Source organism: Alternaria dauci, chromosome 4, assembly GCF_042100115.1.
Source record: "Alternaria dauci strain A2016 chromosome 4, whole genome shotgun sequence".
Taxonomy (NCBI): Eukaryota; Fungi; Ascomycota; class Dothideomycetes; order Pleosporales; family Pleosporaceae; genus Alternaria; species Alternaria dauci.
This window is the reverse complement of record NC_091275.1, coordinates 1,767,587-1,784,504: the sequence shown is the minus strand read 5'-3', so window position 1 is coordinate 1,784,504 and position 16,918 is coordinate 1,767,587. Positions and strand designations below refer to the sequence as shown.

Sequence of the window (16,918 nt, the reverse complement as noted above, 5' to 3'; positions counted from 1 at the left end):
TGATTTCGATCAGTTTTCCCTTCCTGGTGCTCTCTGGGCATAAGACGTTCAGCAAGTTATGTCAGGCAGGAGTGGATGATACGTGCGGATTGCGACTTCTTGACATTGCATGCTGCTACTGCTGCTGCACCAAACTTGTGTCTGGACAAGGGAATGGCTTGGCGCATAGTATACTCACGCCAGTCATCGGTCTAAACAGCTCGTTACTGTTCTGGACCATGGCCGGTTCATGCGGAGATGACGTTACCAGGTCTCTAGTACTCAAAGAGCCTCTCCCGTTCAGCGACAAGGACGTCACTTTCCGTCTTCTCACTCTCAACGTCTGCTGTACTCTAGCTTCATTAGCTATCGGCCTCTCCGTCTTTCACATCATGCAGCACGCACAGCACGCGCTTCGCCCATACGAACAAAGACACATCATACGTATCCTCGCTGTCATCCCTGTCTATGCTTGGACCACGTTCTTCTCCTACGTTTCCATCAGCCGTTCGGCTTACTGGGAGCTTACTCGTGAATGCTACACCGCCTACGCTACTGTGAGCTTCTTCACGCTTATGTGTCACTACATAGCACCAAACCTTCACGAGCAGAAGAACTATTTTCGCAATGCTGAGCCGAAGAATTGGGGCTGGCCATTAAACTGGATCCAGAAGTTGACTGGGGGTGAACACAAAGGCTGGCTGAGGAAGCCTAGGAGCGGCGTTACCTGGTTCAACGTTCGTAACAGCGCCGCTTACGTTCGTCAAACCGTCTCTCACTGTTTGCAGATCAATTATATCGGCATCTTCCAATATGTTGTCCTTCGAACCATCGTAACCATCATATCCGTCGTCACGCAATCAGTTGGTCGGCTTTGCAAAGAGGAACACAATCCACGATACGCATCTACATGGACAGCCATATTTGACGCCCTCTCTATCCTTGTCGCCATGTATTGCATGCATCAAGTCTACGCTCAGCTCAAAGAAGATCTCGCGCCCAGCAAACCCGTCCTCAAGATGGTGTGCGTCAAGCTGATTATCTTCCTTACTTACTGGCAAACATGGCTTATTTCCTTGCTCATCCGGTTCCATGTACTACGGGAAACGAATTTCGTTTCACGTTCTGATCTTTATTCTGGCATTCCGTGTCTGCTTACATGCGCTGAGACTTTGGTCTTTGCCATCTTACACTACTGGGCGTTTCCGTGGAGGCAATACGACATTGAGCGGCTTCCAAAGTTTCCAGAGCAAGTATACGAGTGCGGACCTATCGAAGCGCTGCTCGAAGCGGCCAACCCTTGGGACTACTGCTGCGCTACTGCCCGTGGCTTCCGTTGGCTAGTACATGGTGTCCATTTGCGCAATGCTAGCGTGTTCTATGAGCCCAACTACGAAGCCGAGAGAACCATTACGCGAGTCCGGGACGGTACGCGATCAGATCCCATGCATTCGGTTCCGAAAGGCGTTGGGAAGCACAAGGAGAGGAAAGGAAGAAAGACAGTATGAACGGCTCAAGTCTTGAGAGAACGGGAAGAAGACAGCGCTAAGGGCGCTATCAGAGGCGGGGCTAGGTGTAAGATAAGAGGTACTGAGGCTGTCAGAGTCGCGTATCGTGTGTTTGAATAACGATGCATCATCACGGTAGATATCTTATAGAGACTTGATACATGTCACGACGTATCGCTGGTTTCAGGTCTTTCGTCCAGGTTAAGGATGTCTCCATCTGATAGGCTGCGACCACGGCTTACATAACACCAATAAAGCTCGGCACGATCTCCGCCCGCGTCATAGCCTACCTACATCCGTCACCCCACAGTTCAGCATCTCGCATTAGCCAATGCATCCAGGGTTCCCCGCAGCAAAATGCTTCTAACGACGACAGGACAGGTGGAGCCTCTGTTGATGTTAGCACGCGACTATGGCTAGCTTCCGCGTACCTGGTATTTCAGTTCGCCTGCCCGCATCGAGCTGCTTCTAAGGTTCGCTCGAGACGATCGCTTCGCACCACACTGCCTTTCAGACCCAGCACAGATCAATATGCCCTCCAAATCACGTGGACTAAGGACTTCGACAGGCTGGTAAGTCGCAAGCTCTAGGATCGCCAGAGTCTTGTGGAGGCAGATGCCGAGTTACCTCGACACAACGTATCATGAGCGCAATGCTGACGAGTGGGATAGCCTGACATGCCGTAAGCGCAAAGTCAAGTGCGATGAAAGTCACCCGATTTGCAAAAATTGCGAGAGAGTCCACCGCGAGTGTGTATATGCGGAGAAGACCCCTACACCCCGACGGCCGCGAGCACTTAGTGCGTATATTCCCGACGGGACCTCATCGATCACGGATTCTGTGCCAGGAAAGAATGAGATCGAGCCAAGATCTGCAGGCATATCAGCGCTAAGCTCAGAGCCTGTGGAACCGATACAATCGTGGGGACCTTTTCCTGCAGAACAGCCAGGGCTCTCCGCGAGCGTAATTCCCAACGACGATTTCTTCCTTGACGACAGTCTTTTTAATTTCGGGGATAGTCTGACCCCCAACTTTGGGCCAGTCGAATGGTGATGCCGACTTGCTTATGAAAGCTATTAGAAACTAAGACTTGATAGGTATGATCTACTTGCCGAAGACGCGATCAACAATATGCAAGGGCAGACGCATAGCAATCGCTGGAATTTCGACATTGCTAGCCTTTCAAGAAGACAATCACCTCGACAATCCGTCTCTCTAGAAGCAGATAATAACCCTTTCGGCAACGTCGATGTGCATGCCATTGCGATACCTGAGCAACCATGGAACACAGAGACGAAACTTGAGCTGAAGCGACACGAGTTGGTGTACTTCGAGCACTACGTTAGCGTGGTAGCACCAATATTGGATCTATTCGACCCGATGAAGCATTTCGCTAATGTTGTGCCTCATCTTGCCTTGCATAATGTAGGGCTGCTGAAGTCCTTGTTGGCAGTAGGTGCATGTCATATGGCCCTATCTCAAGACCAGGATGCAAACAACAACTTGGCGTCACAGGTGCCGCCCGGCACGCCTGCTTCATCTTCCAGTGCACCACCGACAATTCGAACGGTCGCTGAGCAATTCTATTATGAGACATTGCAGTATCTATCGCAGAATTTGTTGTATCAGTCGTATACAAAGTCCCGCGAAATACTCGTCACTGCTATCATGATCTCGACCTACGGTACGTATAGTCCTTGTGCGAGCAGCGCGAGTGATTCCTGTCCAGCATACTAACGAATATCAAGAAATGTTTGGGACAGCTAGCACCTCTGATCATAGTAACTGGGATCGCCACCTAAGGGGAGCGTTCTGGATACAACGCAACTCAGATACGAGCGGCGAGTCTAACGATGGCTTGCAACGAGCAGTCTGGTGGGCATGGCTACGGCAAGACGTCTGGGCGGCTTTTCGTACTGGACGACCGGCACTGACAATACATCAACCTAGAGTACCGATGGCTGAACTTACGTCAGAAGGGCTAGCTACACGCATTATATACATCGCCGCGAAATGTGTACAGTTTGCTGCAACACCTAAGCAAGGTGACATCGCCGGGTACATTGAAGCAGGAGAAACGCTGTTACGGATGCTAGATGCATGGAAAAGTCTCCTTCCGCGAAGCTTTGAGCCCATACCTATCCAACCCGGACTTGAAGTGTCTTCACCGAATTCAGCGCTCGAAGCGAGTCTGACGCCGATATGGATACACCCTCCCGCACATGCCGCTGCTATCCAAATGTATCACTTTTCAAGGATCATAATGGTGCTCAACCAGCCATCCACTGGGGGTTTGAATATGTACCAGACACGCTTCAAGCTTCTACGCGAGAGCACTTCGACGATATGCGGTATAGCATTAGCTCAGCAATCCCAAAACGCACCCTCAGCTTTTGTTTGCTTCCAGGCTATCTATGCAGGTTTGTCCACCCAGCTCCATATATAATATGCAAACTAATGCATTATCAGCGGCACTGTGTACGGAAACAAAAGACCGACAAGCCGAAATACTCGAAATTCTCCGAATGGTCTTGAGTATCAGCAAGTTCCCATCGATCACGATACTAGATGACCTATTAAACGTGTGGGGTGGTAGCACAAGTTCGTGATTCATGCGAGGCCTCTCAAGTCGTTCCATAACTGTGTACATGAATAGCCATGGCGTTTGACAACGGGACGCGTTCCAAGTAGCGCATATTTGCGAGCGAAGTCTGGCTACGGCCCAAGTAGTTCCTCAAATGTACGGAACTTTCCATCCCCCGAGCCATCATCCTTGCTTCTAGAATTCAAGACAACCTACCTATCGCGTACCCCAGGTCCGCATTTCTGGGGCCCCGCGTCCTGGACATCTTGGGAAATCTTGGCAGCGGCGACTCTCGCATCGAGCTCCAATCGGATGCTGGCCACACTAACTTAGACTGCATTAGCGCACCGCATTGCCCGTTTGGGCGTTCCCGGTGATTACTACCGCGCTCATGTACGGTAGAGCTCCAATGGAGTACTCGCCGGTTTTGCAGCGACCGATGCGGCCGCAAGGAAGTGCTCGAATCGATCCCGTCGCGATGAAGCCCACCTTCAGCGCTCTCTTAGGCAGTCGTGACGGACAAGGACCATGACATATAAAGACTGGATTTCCCGCTGATGAGATTATACAGCAAACGTCTTCCAATATCACTTTCGTTGCATCCGTCATGTCGCCATCTCTCGAATTCTACAACAAGGTCTCGGATGATCTTCCTATCAAACCAGTAGCAACCAAAATCCATGGTGTGACTGGTGTTGCTGCCGTGGAGCTCGATCAGTCGGACAAGCATGATCTTGTACTCAAATACTTCCGCGCATATATCGCAGATCTGTGCCAACAGTTCAATGGCGGACATCCAGGGTAAAGATACTCCTGTGACACTCACTTTTGATTTAGACCTAACATAAAGCCTTCTAGCTCTGCCATGGGCATGGCTGCCATTGGTGTCGCCCTATACAAGTATGTTATGAAGTTCTCACCGAAGAACGGCAACTACTTCAACCGTGATCGTTTCGTTCTATCAAATGGTATGTGCATCCTCATCGCGACTTCCAAATCTCGCCAACGAGCGGTTGGCACGGAGCATGTGAACTAACGGATCAACCAGGCCATGCTTGCTTATGGCAATACCTGTTCATGCACCTCGTCGGCGTTGAGAGCATGACGACGGAGCAACTGAAATCCTATCACAGTTCTCGATACGACTCGATTTGCCCAGGGCACCCTGAGATTGAGAACGAGGGAGTTGAAGTCACAACTGGACCTCTTGGTCAAGGCGTTGCTAACGCCGTCGGTCTCGCCATGGCTACGAAGAACCTTGGTGCCACATACAACCGGGAAGGCTACACAGTTGTCGACAACATGACCTGGTGCATGATCGGCGATGCATGCCTTCAAGAAGGCGTGGGTCTTGAAGCAGTATCACTCGCCGGTCACTGGAAGCTCAACAACCTTTGTATCATCTATGATAACAACAACATTACGTGCGACGGTACCGCCGATGTTGCGAATTCTGCAGAAGACATGAACGAGAAGATGAAGGCAACTGGCTGGAATGTTGTCGATATCCTTGATGGCCATTCGAACGTTAGCAGCATCGTCCACGCGCTTCTGAATGCCCGGAGTAGCGACAAGCCTACATTCATCAACATTCGCACCGTCATTGGCTTCGGCTCAGGCAAGGCAGGAACGCCAGCAACCCACGGTGCTGCGCTCGGGCTCGACGACATTGTCAACATCAAGAAGTCATTCGGCCTGAACCCAGATGAACACTACGTTCTCCCATCGGAAATGTACACATTTTTCGAAGATGTGGCCCCTCGTGGCAAGCAGCTCGAAGCTGAGTGGTCTACCACTGTCAGCAACTACGAGAAGCAGTATCCGGAGCTGGCTGCGGAGTTCAAGCTCCGTGTTGCGGGTAAGATGCCTGCTGATTGGACCAAGTACATCCCGAAGAAGGAGGACTTCCCTACTGAGCCGACCGCAACACGCAAGTCGGCTGGACTGGTTGGTAACCCTCTCGGTGAGAACATGGGCAACTTCCTTGTTGGCACTGCAGACCTTACGCCGTCCTGCAATGTTGCGTATCAGAAGAAGGTGGACTTCCAGTCGGTAAGAACCAAACTTTAGCCATTCAAACTCTGATCATGTTACTGACTTCGTTTAGCCTGAGTTGAAGACTGCGTGTGGCCTGAACGGGGACTACACCGGCCGATACATACACTACGGCATTCGCGAACACGCCATGTGTGCCATATCTAATGGTCTTGCAGCTTTCAACAAAGGCACCTTCCTTCCGATCACATCGTCCTTCTTCATGTTCTACCTTTACGCAGCACCGGCTGTTCGTATGGGCGCGCTCCAAGGTTTACAGTAGATCCATATCGCGACACATGACTCAATCGGTACTGGAGAAGACGGACCTACACATCAGCCTATTGCTCTCGCCGCCCTCTACCGCGCTATGCCCAATCTACTCTACATGCGTCCTTGTGATTCTGAGGAGGTGGCTGGTGCATTCGAGGTTGCCATCAAGGCCACCGAGACGCCCAGCATCATTTCTCTGTCTCGCCAAGTTCTGCCTCAGTGGAAGCAGTCATCGCGGTCAGGATTTGCTAAAGGTGCCTACGTGTTTGTGGAAGAGGAGAATTTCGACGTTACTCTCATCGGTACCGGATCCGAAATGGTCTTCGCTATGCAGACGCGCGATCTTCTCAAGTCCGAACATGGCATCACAGCCCGTGTCGTATCCTTCCCTTGCCCACGCTTGTTTGAACAGCAGACTCGGGACTACAAACAGTCTGTACTGAAGCCGAAAGCTGGCAAGCCTACCGTCGTTATCGAAGCTTATGCAGCGAACGGCTGGGAACGCTATGCCGATGCTGCTGTCTCGATGCGCCGCTTTGGCAAGAGCTTGCCGAGCAAGACGGCTTATGAGTACTTCGGTTTCCAGCCATCTGTAATGGCACCAAAGATCAAGGATTTGGTTGAAGAAGTCAAGCGTGATGGAATTGAGATCTTGAGAGGCGACTTCCGGGACCTCAACGGTACACTGGGTATTGGTTTCGAGCATTGAGCGATCAGGATAATTTGTTTTCTTACCGCATTCAGGGAGTTTTGTACTGGTCATGTTTCATATAGCATTAACGATTTTTCTTGCCAATGGCGCCCTCTGAAATCGTCCTTGTCGAGCTTCTCCTGTCGCAACCGCTTGCAGCCCATCAGCACTCTTAGTGAATCAGACCGCACCAAGCACTTTCGCGTTCACTCATGTACAATGAGTAGTATAGCCTAAAGAGACGCATTCTAATTTACTTACGGAGAAGCAGTTGCCTTATTGACTTGCCTTTATTCGTCATGTTTCACCTTGCTGACGGGCACGACCGATGCTGCAAATGGTCAGCACCTTAAGCAAGCGGCTGCATACCCCCTTTTTCCAGGGTTCCCCACACGCCTTCGTTCAAGCTCAAATTGATGCAGTAGTTCATACGAACAGGATCGCCTATGCATATGCGCAATCGATGCAAACTAGTCTGATAGATCTCAGGCTGCTGGATGACGCAGCTTGCAGCCGGCGACAGGCAGTAACTGATTACACTTTAGGTTGTTGTCGCCCAGCTTCATCTCTTATCATGTACTTGCCACCAACTCTCATGAACGTCGCTAACCATTACCGTGGCTTCGTCTCGATGTCGCAAGCGCTAGAAGTGTCCAGCAAACCCGCTCAGTCTACCGATATGCCTACCTAGGTAGCAATATGGAATTGTACGCATGACAATGTGGGGTAATGTGCTCATTGGATTCCGGATGATATCCAGATATTTGTCCGCATATGGTGAAGGTAGACTCCCTTGGATCATAAGTAGGTACACGGGCTGGGAAAGTCACACTGGCATATATAAAGACCAGCGAGATGGACCCAGAGAACAACTACCTCTTCACGAAACCAGCACTTCAACTTCATTTGAGTACCTTACTGATATCAAGTACCAATATCTGCAATGAGATATTCAGTTACTGTCGTGGCTCTTGTTGGCCTCACGACAGCCCTCACTCCATCCAATCCCGTCCGCATTCTCCCCCCGAACTGGTCCTTTACCATCTCCTCCATCCGTGGCCCCGGCTGTCCCGACGCTGGTAAAAACGGCACAGTCTCACGCACCACGCGCCCAACTTTTGGGTCCAACACCGTTGACGGCAGTGAGATCTACTACTGGTTTATTGCATATCCATGGATGCGTGTCGACCTCCAGGCCGGACCCCGCCATACATGGTGTGAGACGACTTTGTCGTACAAGGAATACAAAGATGTGGAAAAGACCGCCGAGGCGGAGAAGTACAAGCTGAGGCTGCACAAGAATGGGACGAAGGGAATTATGACATATCAATTGGATGAGGGAGTAAAAGCCTACTGGGACTTTGCATACTACGTGGGTAAGGAGAGTGGAAGAACAGAGGTACGCCGCATGTAGAAGTTCCGAGGCTCTTACCACTTCACTGATACCTCAAACAGGTCGCAGATACTATTGCATTGAGCGGGCCAGCCTCATCTGGCCAGTACGCTCAAGAGCACTACTCTAACATCAGTTACCCACCTGAGCTCATTCCTCAGTCTAGCTGCGGAAGTGGTACGTTTTCCTTCCGCACTGAGATGTGGATTGAAGGAAAAGAGGATCAAGAGGGTGTGGTAGATAGCGAGCACTCGTTTAGTGAGGAGCTTGGAAACCAGTATTATGGTGCGCAGCAGGGGTTTAGCTATGATTGGGAGCAGTGTGAGTAAACGGGGATGAAAACAGTTAACCAACGGTTTCGTACAATACATTCTGAGGATGTGCACATGCGTCGCCAGCACAGCTCATGGTTGTGCTCATTGCAGCGTCCTCCATCAGAAATACTATACATGATGTTACACGAACTGCAACAAGCTACTCACTTTCAATATAAAACTCTAGAGTACATGATATGGTACATGTCAATCATCGCTCTGCCAACATGTTTTTAATCTGTCGCCAGTAGCTGCCATCCACCTCCTTTTGCAATTCGTCCTTGACCAACCATTTGAAGTCCTGGAGGCCAAGCTTGTTTTCCTTGAGATTGACTTGTCCGGCCATGATGCGTGCCTTGAGGAAGAAAGTCTTTGCGCCGTACTCGTTGACATCTCCTGCGGGTTTGGGCTCGCGGTAGTTTACTTGGTGATGACCAATTGGCACGTGGCCGACGAGCCAGGTGTTCATGTTGATGCCGCCAGTGTGTGTAATGATACGGTTTGCCGCCTAGTCAATAGTCAGCGTCTCAGTAGACTTGCGGGGGGGCATGGTACTACGTACACCGTGTAGGTTCTCGTCTTTCAAGCGATCCTGCGGGAACTGCCATTGCCCCTCTTTGTTCTTGACCAGCAGATATAGTGTTCTCTGCAGTGCGCGGTTCAAGCTCTTGGTGTCGTTCTTCTGATCCGCCTCTGTTATCCTCGGCATTGGCTTGTCTACTGGCTCGCGCTCCATCTTTTTTGCGCCGGTGGTGTCTGGTTCGTCCTCGAGGCCAGACTGCTCAGCATCTTCTATAAGCTTCCCAACTTGGTGTTGGAAATCGCTTTCTTGTGCCCCCACGAGAACTTCGTCGTTCCAGGCTTCCTCTCCGTAGCCTTGGTATCGCCCGATGTCGCGGGCGGGGGTCAGCCGTTGCTTCATCTTTCGCTTCCATTCCAGATCTGCAGGCGTCCGTTTCTTGACGTAGAAATATCTTGTAAAGGGCAGCGCAAGTCGCTCGTTCAGACGCTTTTGGTAGAGAAAGAAGGCGGCTTCGAATGGGTGGAGGTCGCGTGTGATTTGTGGGGGGCGGGACAGGACAACACCGGCGTTGACAGCGTAAGACGCTGAGGGCACAGCCTGGGCAACGGGAGGGATATGTTGGGCAACTTGGTCTTCGGTCTGGACGGCAGCGGCAGCGGCGGAGGCGTATGTGCGGGTGATGGTGTCTCGACATGAGCGGCATATGGATTGACCTTTTATTCGTCAGCACTCGAAATGCATCCACGACCATGGGCAATGCATACCGGCTCTCGAGGCCAGCCGCCTGGTTGTCTGCTGTCCGGCGTTCATTGCTCTCCCAATGCCCTCCGCGGTATCACGGTGCAGCCGCTGCCATCTCGACAAGTCAGAAAAGTTCGGGGAGCGGAGGTGCATTGGGTCTAGCGGCATTACCTAAGCAGGTATCCCAAGTCAACTTTTCTTCGGCGCAGACACGCTCTCTTCTTCTCCACGGCACTCACCTTATCCCCAGCATCCTCGTACTGTCATGAGATCCTGGTCATTTAACGGTGCCCAGAGGAAGTTGAGCAGTCTTTTTCGCTAGCGGTACCCTCACAAGTCCCAAGGTGTACGGCTAGATAGATTTTGCTCACATTGCTACGCGCTCCAAGGGTTGCTTGTCTGTCAGCGCGGGCTTGATTGTGTATACGACTGAACAGCGTGTGAATGATGAATCGTGCCGACGGCTTATGCGCGCGTGTTTGAGCGTCCGCATGTGCGTAAATTCCAAGTGCGGTGCCTATTGCGTGCAGCCTGGATTCACTCAAAATGGTGACTCGCACCCCAGACAGCTGTGACGTTGGGTGCTGTAGCTGGGCTGCACACGTCTCCATTGATGAGGTACAGCACCTGATACTTTGCTCTCAAGACTGTTGCTGGTGAATGGTCGGTCTTTCCTTCCCCCGACATCCACGTCTTGGCATCGAAATTTGGGACTGGACGCGTTCTCGCCGCGCAAGAGCTTAGACTCAGGTACACCACCAACAACCAAGATACCCCTCACACACCGCCAGCATGTCTCTCTCAATACCCAACGCCCCCAATGCCGGCTTGTTCAAGCAAGGCTATCAAAAGTACGGCGCTCTACAACCCCCGCAATCACACTAAACACTCGACTAACCACCCCGCAACAGCTACGACGCTGAGGATGGCGCCGTCATTCGCAACATCGATGCCTGCCGGACTATTGCCCAGACCGTTCAGACCTCTCTCGGACCCTACGGCCGCAACAAGATTGTCATAAACCACCTTCAAAAGATGATTCTGACCTCGGACGCGGCGACGATATTGCGAGAACTCGAGGTCGTACACCCGGCGGCGAAGCTTCTTGTCATGGCCAGCCAGCAACAAGAGGCTGAGATGGGCGATGCGACAAACCTCGTCATTGTTCTGGCCGGTGAGCTGCTGAAAAAGGCCGAGGAGTTGATACGCATGGGCCTGAAGACAAGTGACATTGTCTTGGGCTACGAGAAGGCACAACTTGCGGCTCTGCAGACACTCGAGGGTAGGCTATACGTACACATTTACCAGGGACAAAGAACAGACGCTAATCCAACACAGAGCTGGTATGCGACAAGGTCCAAGATATCCGCTCGCAGCAGGAACTCAGCAAAGCCATCCGCACCGTAGTCGCAGCCAAGCAGTCCGGCAGCGAAGACTTTCTCGCTGACCTCGTCGCCGAAGCCGTCCTCGCCGTCCTGCCCAAGAACCCCGTCAACTTCAACGTCGACAATGTCCGCGTCGTCAAGATCATGGGTGGTGCCCTAGAGCAGAGCAAGGTCGTCAAGGGCATGGTCTTTGCAAGACAGCCAGACGGTACTGTCACAAAGGCGACCAAGGCCAAGGTCGGTGTCTTCTCATGTCCAGTCGACATTTCACAGACCGAGACCAAGGGCACGGTACTGCTGCACAACGCAAAGGAGATGATGGATTTCACAAAGGGCGAGGAGCAGCAAGTAGAGCAGATGATCAAGGAGCTGCACGACTCCGGAATGAGGGTTGTTGTCGCTGGCTCGACCGTCGGAGAGCTGGCCCTCCACTACCTCAACCGCTACAACATTCTTGTCATCAAGGTCCTTTCCAAGTTCGAGCTTCGACGGTTATGCAGGGTTGTCGGTGCTACACCGCTTGCTCGTCTTGGTGCACCTATGCCAGACGAGATGGGCACCATAGACGTCGTTGAGACTATGGAGATTGGCGGTGATCGCGTCACAGTATTCAGACAGGAGAATGAGCAGACACGGACCGCGACCTTGGTCCTCCGCGGTGCTACCCAGAACCACCTCGACGACGTAGAGCGGGCGATTGACGACGGTGTCAATGTAGTCAAGGCCATCACTCGCGACCCCCGGTTGGTACCGGGTGCAGGAGCAACAGAGATGCAGCTGGTCGAAAAGATCAAGGCCATTGCAGACAAAACATCGGGCCTGGCACAATACTCTATCCGCAAGTACGCCGAAGCTTTTGAGGTCATCCCACGAACGCTCGCCGAGTCAGCCGGTCTGGACGCAACTGAGGTTCTGGCTAAGCTTTATGTCGCACACGCTGCACAGAAGGGCAGGAAAGACGACGAGTGGACAGTAGGTGTCGACATCGAGAACGACGACAACACCGGTACCCTCGATGCTAAGGAAGAGGGCATTTTGGACCTCTGGGTCAGCAAGATGTGGGCCATCAAGCTCGCGACCGAGGCTGCGAGGACGGTTCTGAGCGTCGACCAAATCATTGTCGCAAGGCAAGCTGGTGGGCCCAAGATGCCTGGAAAGGCGCAGCCGGGTAACTGGGACCAGGATGATTAGAATCCACTGGTGGTATGAGGGATAGTGTATAATGACATCGACTAGACCCTATTCGGGCATCAGACGAACGATACCTTCGATATACCTTCCAGCCATGTTCAACTTCTCATGTGCCGCATATGTACAGTATACCACGAACTTTGATTGTCAATTCCAAGGTTTCCCCGGCTGAGTCTGCCCAATGTTATAGCGGCGGCGGTCATGTCCGCAGTCTTTGGTGTTCTCGCGTGCTTGGGCGTCACTTGGGATCTCTTTGTCTTATCAATCTAATCCACTACTAGTACTAGACCATTCGTCCATGAATTCCTATTGGCCAGAGATATTCCGTTCTTTTTCATAGTCAGCTCACTTCTGAGTTCACAAACGGTCCTTGTGCGGATATTAGCAGCGGTCTCATCTCGAACAAGGGCTAGACGAGGCCGTGATGAAATTACCCCTCAACGCGAAAGTGGTTCTGGTTACCGCACTTTGGTTTTAAACGCCATCGTTCAGCCAAGAGGATGCGTAGTTTATCGATCTGTGTCTAGTACTGCAGCTAACTCAACCCTTACTCCACCCTGCAGCAAAGCCTTTGGTTGGTATGTACAGTCGGAGCGGCTACCCGAGATGCATCGGCAACTGACTCCCACTCCTTGTATGCGCTTAGCTTGGATAGGATAAGATCTACGACCATGCCGCAGTCGCATGTTAGAGAGCGCAACAGGTCGTTTCTGTTCAATTCTTGCAACATTCTTACCTTGGTGCATTTCTGGGGTACGCGTCTTCTGACTTGGCGTCATATCTAGTATAAAAGGCCATATATTTGTTCCGCTCCACTTATTCGTTACGTTTCCACCATCTCCTCGGGCACAATCTCGGTTCAGTCGTCGTGCACGCAGCAATACAGGAGAAATCGATAACGTCATTTGGTCGGGTATGACTGCCAAACTGTCTTGTACTATAAAAGTAATTGTGTAATAGTCTTGAAAATATCATTACCGCCATCTGTTCCGACATCAACATCCAACCAACTCGTCGCCTTAGTGGATCTTGTTGTAAGTCCCACTTCTGCCCAAAACCAACACAGCTCCAAAAAGCCGGTCTGCCCTTGCACACTTGTGCGTCTTTGGTGTTATACACCCTAACCTTCTTTTCTTTCTTTTTCAAAAAAGAAAAGAAAAGAGGAAAAAACAACCACTTGTCCTGCACAACCTATAACTACAATGTTATCTAGACTTTGGCACGATACTGCTCGACCCTCCAGGGAGGGACGAGCGAAAAAAGACTCGGGTCTTTATCTGTCAGTCTAGGACAGGCAGATGGCGCTATGGCAGGTCCAAGTCTACCTCATCACCATCGATCCGCGTATGTAACGCATTGAATGAAGACACGAGAAGACGAGGGTTGTTCACGATGACAAGTCCAAGTACTTTCAACGGCGCGTCAATTTGCATACACAATGCATTGAGCAAGCCGAAGAAGACGAGGACCAGTCGCTTTGAACAGCCCGTTACCTTCCACGCTGTCATCATCAATCTATATACACGATGCATCGATCATGATACGAGAAGACAAGGACCAGTCGCGTTTCCTGCCGACGTCGGTTGTTCAACCAGTGGTACCAATTGATCTTACAAAGATCCCTCAACGAACTGAACGAACTCAATGAACTGAACGAACTTAACGATATGATTGTCACAATTGTCACAATTGTCACAATCGTTACCAATGTTATCAACATTGCCCATATGATCCATACGCAAGAGGTGGCAGTGTTTCGCTCTTTGACCGGCAACGAAACATAACCACCTCGAGCAGCACAAACCGTCTGCATTCTCATACGCTCACCAGCGTTCAGAGAAAACCGACTAACTAATGTAGATTGCCTGGTATGCAGTCCCCCTACTTGTTTGTGCTCAAAGCTAACTGTGGACAGTAACCTCCTCTCACTGCCACATAAATCAACATGCGAAATCCTGTCCTCCAGTCAGGCGCGAACCTCGGCCATGGCGATTCTGTCGGCTATTCCAAGACCCGAGTGAGGGCGACGTCTTCGGTCAACGCTTCCCATGGTGGCAGTGGTATTCAGAAGCGTGGGGAGACATACATCCAAAACAAGATGCGCAACCCAACACGTCCGCTGGACAGCGCTGTCGACCACACCAATGCGCCCAGAAAAGCAAAGCGTATACAGTCAAAACATGTTGGTGATGATGATGGTGGTGGTGGTGGTGGTATCAGTGATGAGAGCCGTGTTGTTTGTCCCTTTCGCAAATATGATCCGAAGAGCTATCAGATGTCTTCGTGTAAAGGGAAAGGATTCAATGAGCTTGCCAAGATGAAGGACCATTTCAAACAAGTGCACGGTTCTTCGCAGGAGGTTCGCAATGCCGACCTCAACTTCAAGAAGAAGGAATACACCAGTCTAGCGACTCTAGGGGACAAGTGGAGATTGGTCTTTCGGCGTCTATTTCCTCACGTGGCTTCTATACCATCCCCTTACGCCAACGAGCAGGAAGATTCTGATGCCTTTCTGTATGAAGTTGCCAAAAAGGTGGCCTTGATAAGGAACGACGACGGTCTTCAAGAGCTCATCATCAAAATCGCGCAAGACCTCAAAGAAGATCGATTTACAAGGTCAAAATCAGTCGATTCGGCGGTAGCATTGGAATTGGAAGATTCGGAGATCACAAAGGTGGACGAACCTATAACTCCGCCACCCTGGCCCTACAGAGGCTCTTCTCGGATGGCCGTTGACGAGGCGTATAGTGAGCTAAGCCCCGAGCGTGCTCAGAAAGCCATTAGGGAGCCTCATTCGCAGGCACAGTCAACAGCACTCTTGTGGTCATACCAGTGGGGCTCCGGCGCAGGATTGGCTCCAGCGGATGACGGGGCACGGGATGCTAGAATTCAGCCTTCGCAGGCTGTTTCTGCAGCTCACTTCACGCTGTCGGAAAGTGGCTCGTACTTTGATCTATTGCATGAACGTACTCCTCAGTCCGGTCCGGATACTGTCACCGCTAGCGCGCCATTCACAACCCAAGGAAACGCCCCACTTGATATGAGCACTGGCCCGTTTGCTATATCCAGTCACCAACCCAACGACGATTTTGTATATTACGACTCTACTGTTGCACCAATGGCTCTCAATCAGCATCCTCACTATCTATCTACAGAGAGTTTTGAAACGCTACCAGCGACCCACCCCAGCCTCGAAGAGCACAGCCAAATATGGACATCAATACCAAGTCAATACCTCGACGGTCTCAATGAAGGGTTCGACACCGAAGACTGGGTGCAGACGAGCATGCTCAGTGCGGAGATAGGGAGTTGCCAGGACCAGGGGATATGTGTCGGCGGATGAAGGCTGCCATTGTTGGACATGGCGTTCACGGGTGTTGTAGAAGCTTCTTTGCCAACATGTTTCTCAATAGCACAAATATGAGTTGGTCGAGTGCGTGGAGTCTTTCGAATCGTGTCCACCATCTCTCGCCAGGACTTCAGGAAGTGACGAAGAATACGAATGACGAATGTGAAAGCGGTATGATCCTACGTGCTCATGATCATATGATATGCATGCTATTTACTGGACCTCAGCGCTACATGACCCAGTGACAGGCTGTTCGACAGATTGTCGAAAGAAATATGAAAGTAATGGAGCCGTCCGAATCGAATATTCCTTGATTTTGCCTTGAATGTACATCTCTCCGTGGTGTTGTCGCGCCGTGGCTGCGCAACTCTGCCGACCAGATCGTGACCTGAGTACTTTTGCTGTCACTTGGACATATCCTAGGATGTATCAGAATTTAGAAATGGCTAAATCAGGGGTTTCATCCGGAAGTTCGGACGTGAGAAACTATGCGGTCTATGCCAAACGTGGTGTTGCGCTTTTCTGTTTTTGCCAAGTGCGACTTTGTTGCGGTAACTCGATGCAACGACGAAGGCATGAGATGATAAGAGCAAGGTGAATTACAATAGCGATCCAATTTCTGCGCGGGCGAACAGCGGAACTATAGCGTCCGTAACGACGTTGGCCAATCAGAACCTTTGGTGCCCCGGCACCTTGCTTACGAACCTTACGGTCCCGCGGATCTTTGGCTATCCGGATGGGGGCCGGCCCTTCCTCACATTACAAACCTCGCTTTCGTACTGTCGCAACGCGGCTACGGACGACACAACGAAAGCATCTTTGCAAAATTTAATACTGATGTGGCTGAATCTCAGCATTTCACTACACGGCTATCCAAAGATTTGGTCCGTTGTGTGTGTGGCCGCAGGCGTTCGGTGTCCATGCGGTGGAAATGGCAAGTATATGTAGACCAA

General features: G+C 51.2%; 6 protein-coding genes across 6 annotated transcripts; 5 read left to right on the top strand and 1 right to left on the bottom strand.

Annotated features, from left to right (window-relative positions):
- Nucleotides 1-2,018: 2,018 nt before the first annotated feature.
- On the top strand, nucleotides 2,019-4,096 carry ACET3X_005138 (uncharacterized protein; the record flags this gene model as incomplete). Its single annotated transcript, XM_069451310.1, has 5 exons — nucleotides 2,019-2,059; nucleotides 2,159-2,536; nucleotides 2,585-3,171; nucleotides 3,236-3,907; nucleotides 3,957-4,096. 5 exons carry the CDS (start codon nucleotides 2,019-2,021, stop codon nucleotides 4,094-4,096), a joined length of 1,818 nt encoding a protein of 605 aa, XP_069307182.1.
- Nucleotides 4,097-4,678: 582 nt separating this feature from the next.
- Nucleotides 4,679-7,087, top strand: ACET3X_005137 (uncharacterized protein; the record flags this gene model as incomplete). The annotated part of the gene is made up of 5 exons (XM_069451309.1): nucleotides 4,679-4,872; nucleotides 4,930-5,039; nucleotides 5,120-6,123; nucleotides 6,179-6,355; nucleotides 6,446-7,087. The coding sequence occupies 5 exons, from the start codon at nucleotides 4,679-4,681 to the stop codon at nucleotides 7,085-7,087; spliced, it is 2,127 nt and encodes a 708-aa protein (XP_069307181.1).
- Nucleotides 7,088-8,012: 925 nt separating this feature from the next.
- Nucleotides 8,013-8,791, top strand: ACET3X_005136 (uncharacterized protein; the record flags this gene model as incomplete). Its single annotated transcript, XM_069451308.1, has 2 exons — nucleotides 8,013-8,468; nucleotides 8,525-8,791. 2 exons carry the CDS (start codon nucleotides 8,013-8,015, stop codon nucleotides 8,789-8,791), a joined length of 723 nt encoding a protein of 240 aa, XP_069307180.1.
- Nucleotides 8,792-8,987: 196 nt separating this feature from the next.
- ACET3X_005135 (mitochondrial 54S ribosomal protein mL46) lies at nucleotides 8,988-10,109 on the bottom strand (the record flags this gene model as incomplete). The annotated part of the gene is made up of 3 exons (XM_069451307.1): nucleotides 8,988-9,284; nucleotides 9,339-10,012; nucleotides 10,064-10,109. 3 exons carry the CDS (start codon nucleotides 10,107-10,109, stop codon nucleotides 8,988-8,990), a joined length of 1,017 nt encoding a protein of 338 aa, XP_069307179.1.
- A 625-nt stretch (nucleotides 10,110-10,734) lies between these two features.
- On the top strand, nucleotides 10,735-12,732 carry ACET3X_005134 (uncharacterized protein). The gene is made up of 3 exons (XM_069451306.1): nucleotides 10,735-10,891; nucleotides 10,952-11,322; nucleotides 11,379-12,732. The coding sequence occupies exons 1-3, from the start codon at nucleotides 10,833-10,835 to the stop codon at nucleotides 12,614-12,616; spliced, it is 1,668 nt and encodes a 555-aa protein (XP_069307178.1). The 5' UTR covers nucleotides 10,735-10,832; the 3' UTR covers nucleotides 12,617-12,732.
- Nucleotides 12,733-13,347: 615 nt separating this feature from the next.
- ACET3X_005133 (uncharacterized protein) lies at nucleotides 13,348-16,550 on the top strand. The gene is made up of 3 exons (XM_069451304.1): nucleotides 13,348-13,529; nucleotides 13,577-14,484; nucleotides 14,532-16,550. Exon 3 carries the CDS (start codon nucleotides 14,562-14,564, stop codon nucleotides 15,957-15,959), a length of 1,398 nt encoding a protein of 465 aa, XP_069307177.1. The 5' UTR covers nucleotides 13,348-13,529; nucleotides 13,577-14,484; nucleotides 14,532-14,561; the 3' UTR covers nucleotides 15,960-16,550.
- Nucleotides 16,551-16,918: the final 368 nt, after the last annotated feature.

Bases quoted from the DNA above. Each gene is read 5' to 3' on its own strand.
- ACET3X_005134 (XM_069451306.1), top strand. From the start codon at position 10,833: ATGTCTCTCTCAATACCCAACGCCCCCAATGCCGGCTTGTTCAAGCAA. The intron at 10,892-10,951 runs GTACGGCGCTCT...ACCCCGCAACAG, and splicing joins TTCAAGCAAGGCTATCAAAA to CTACGACGCTGAGGATGGCG. The intron at 11,323-11,378 runs GTAGGCTATACG...AATCCAACACAG, and splicing joins GGCTCTGCAGACACTCGAGG to AGCTGGTATGCGACAAGGTC.
- ACET3X_005133 (XM_069451304.1), top strand. From the start codon at position 14,562: ATGCGAAATCCTGTCCTCCAGTCAGGCGCGAACCTCGGCCATGGCGAT.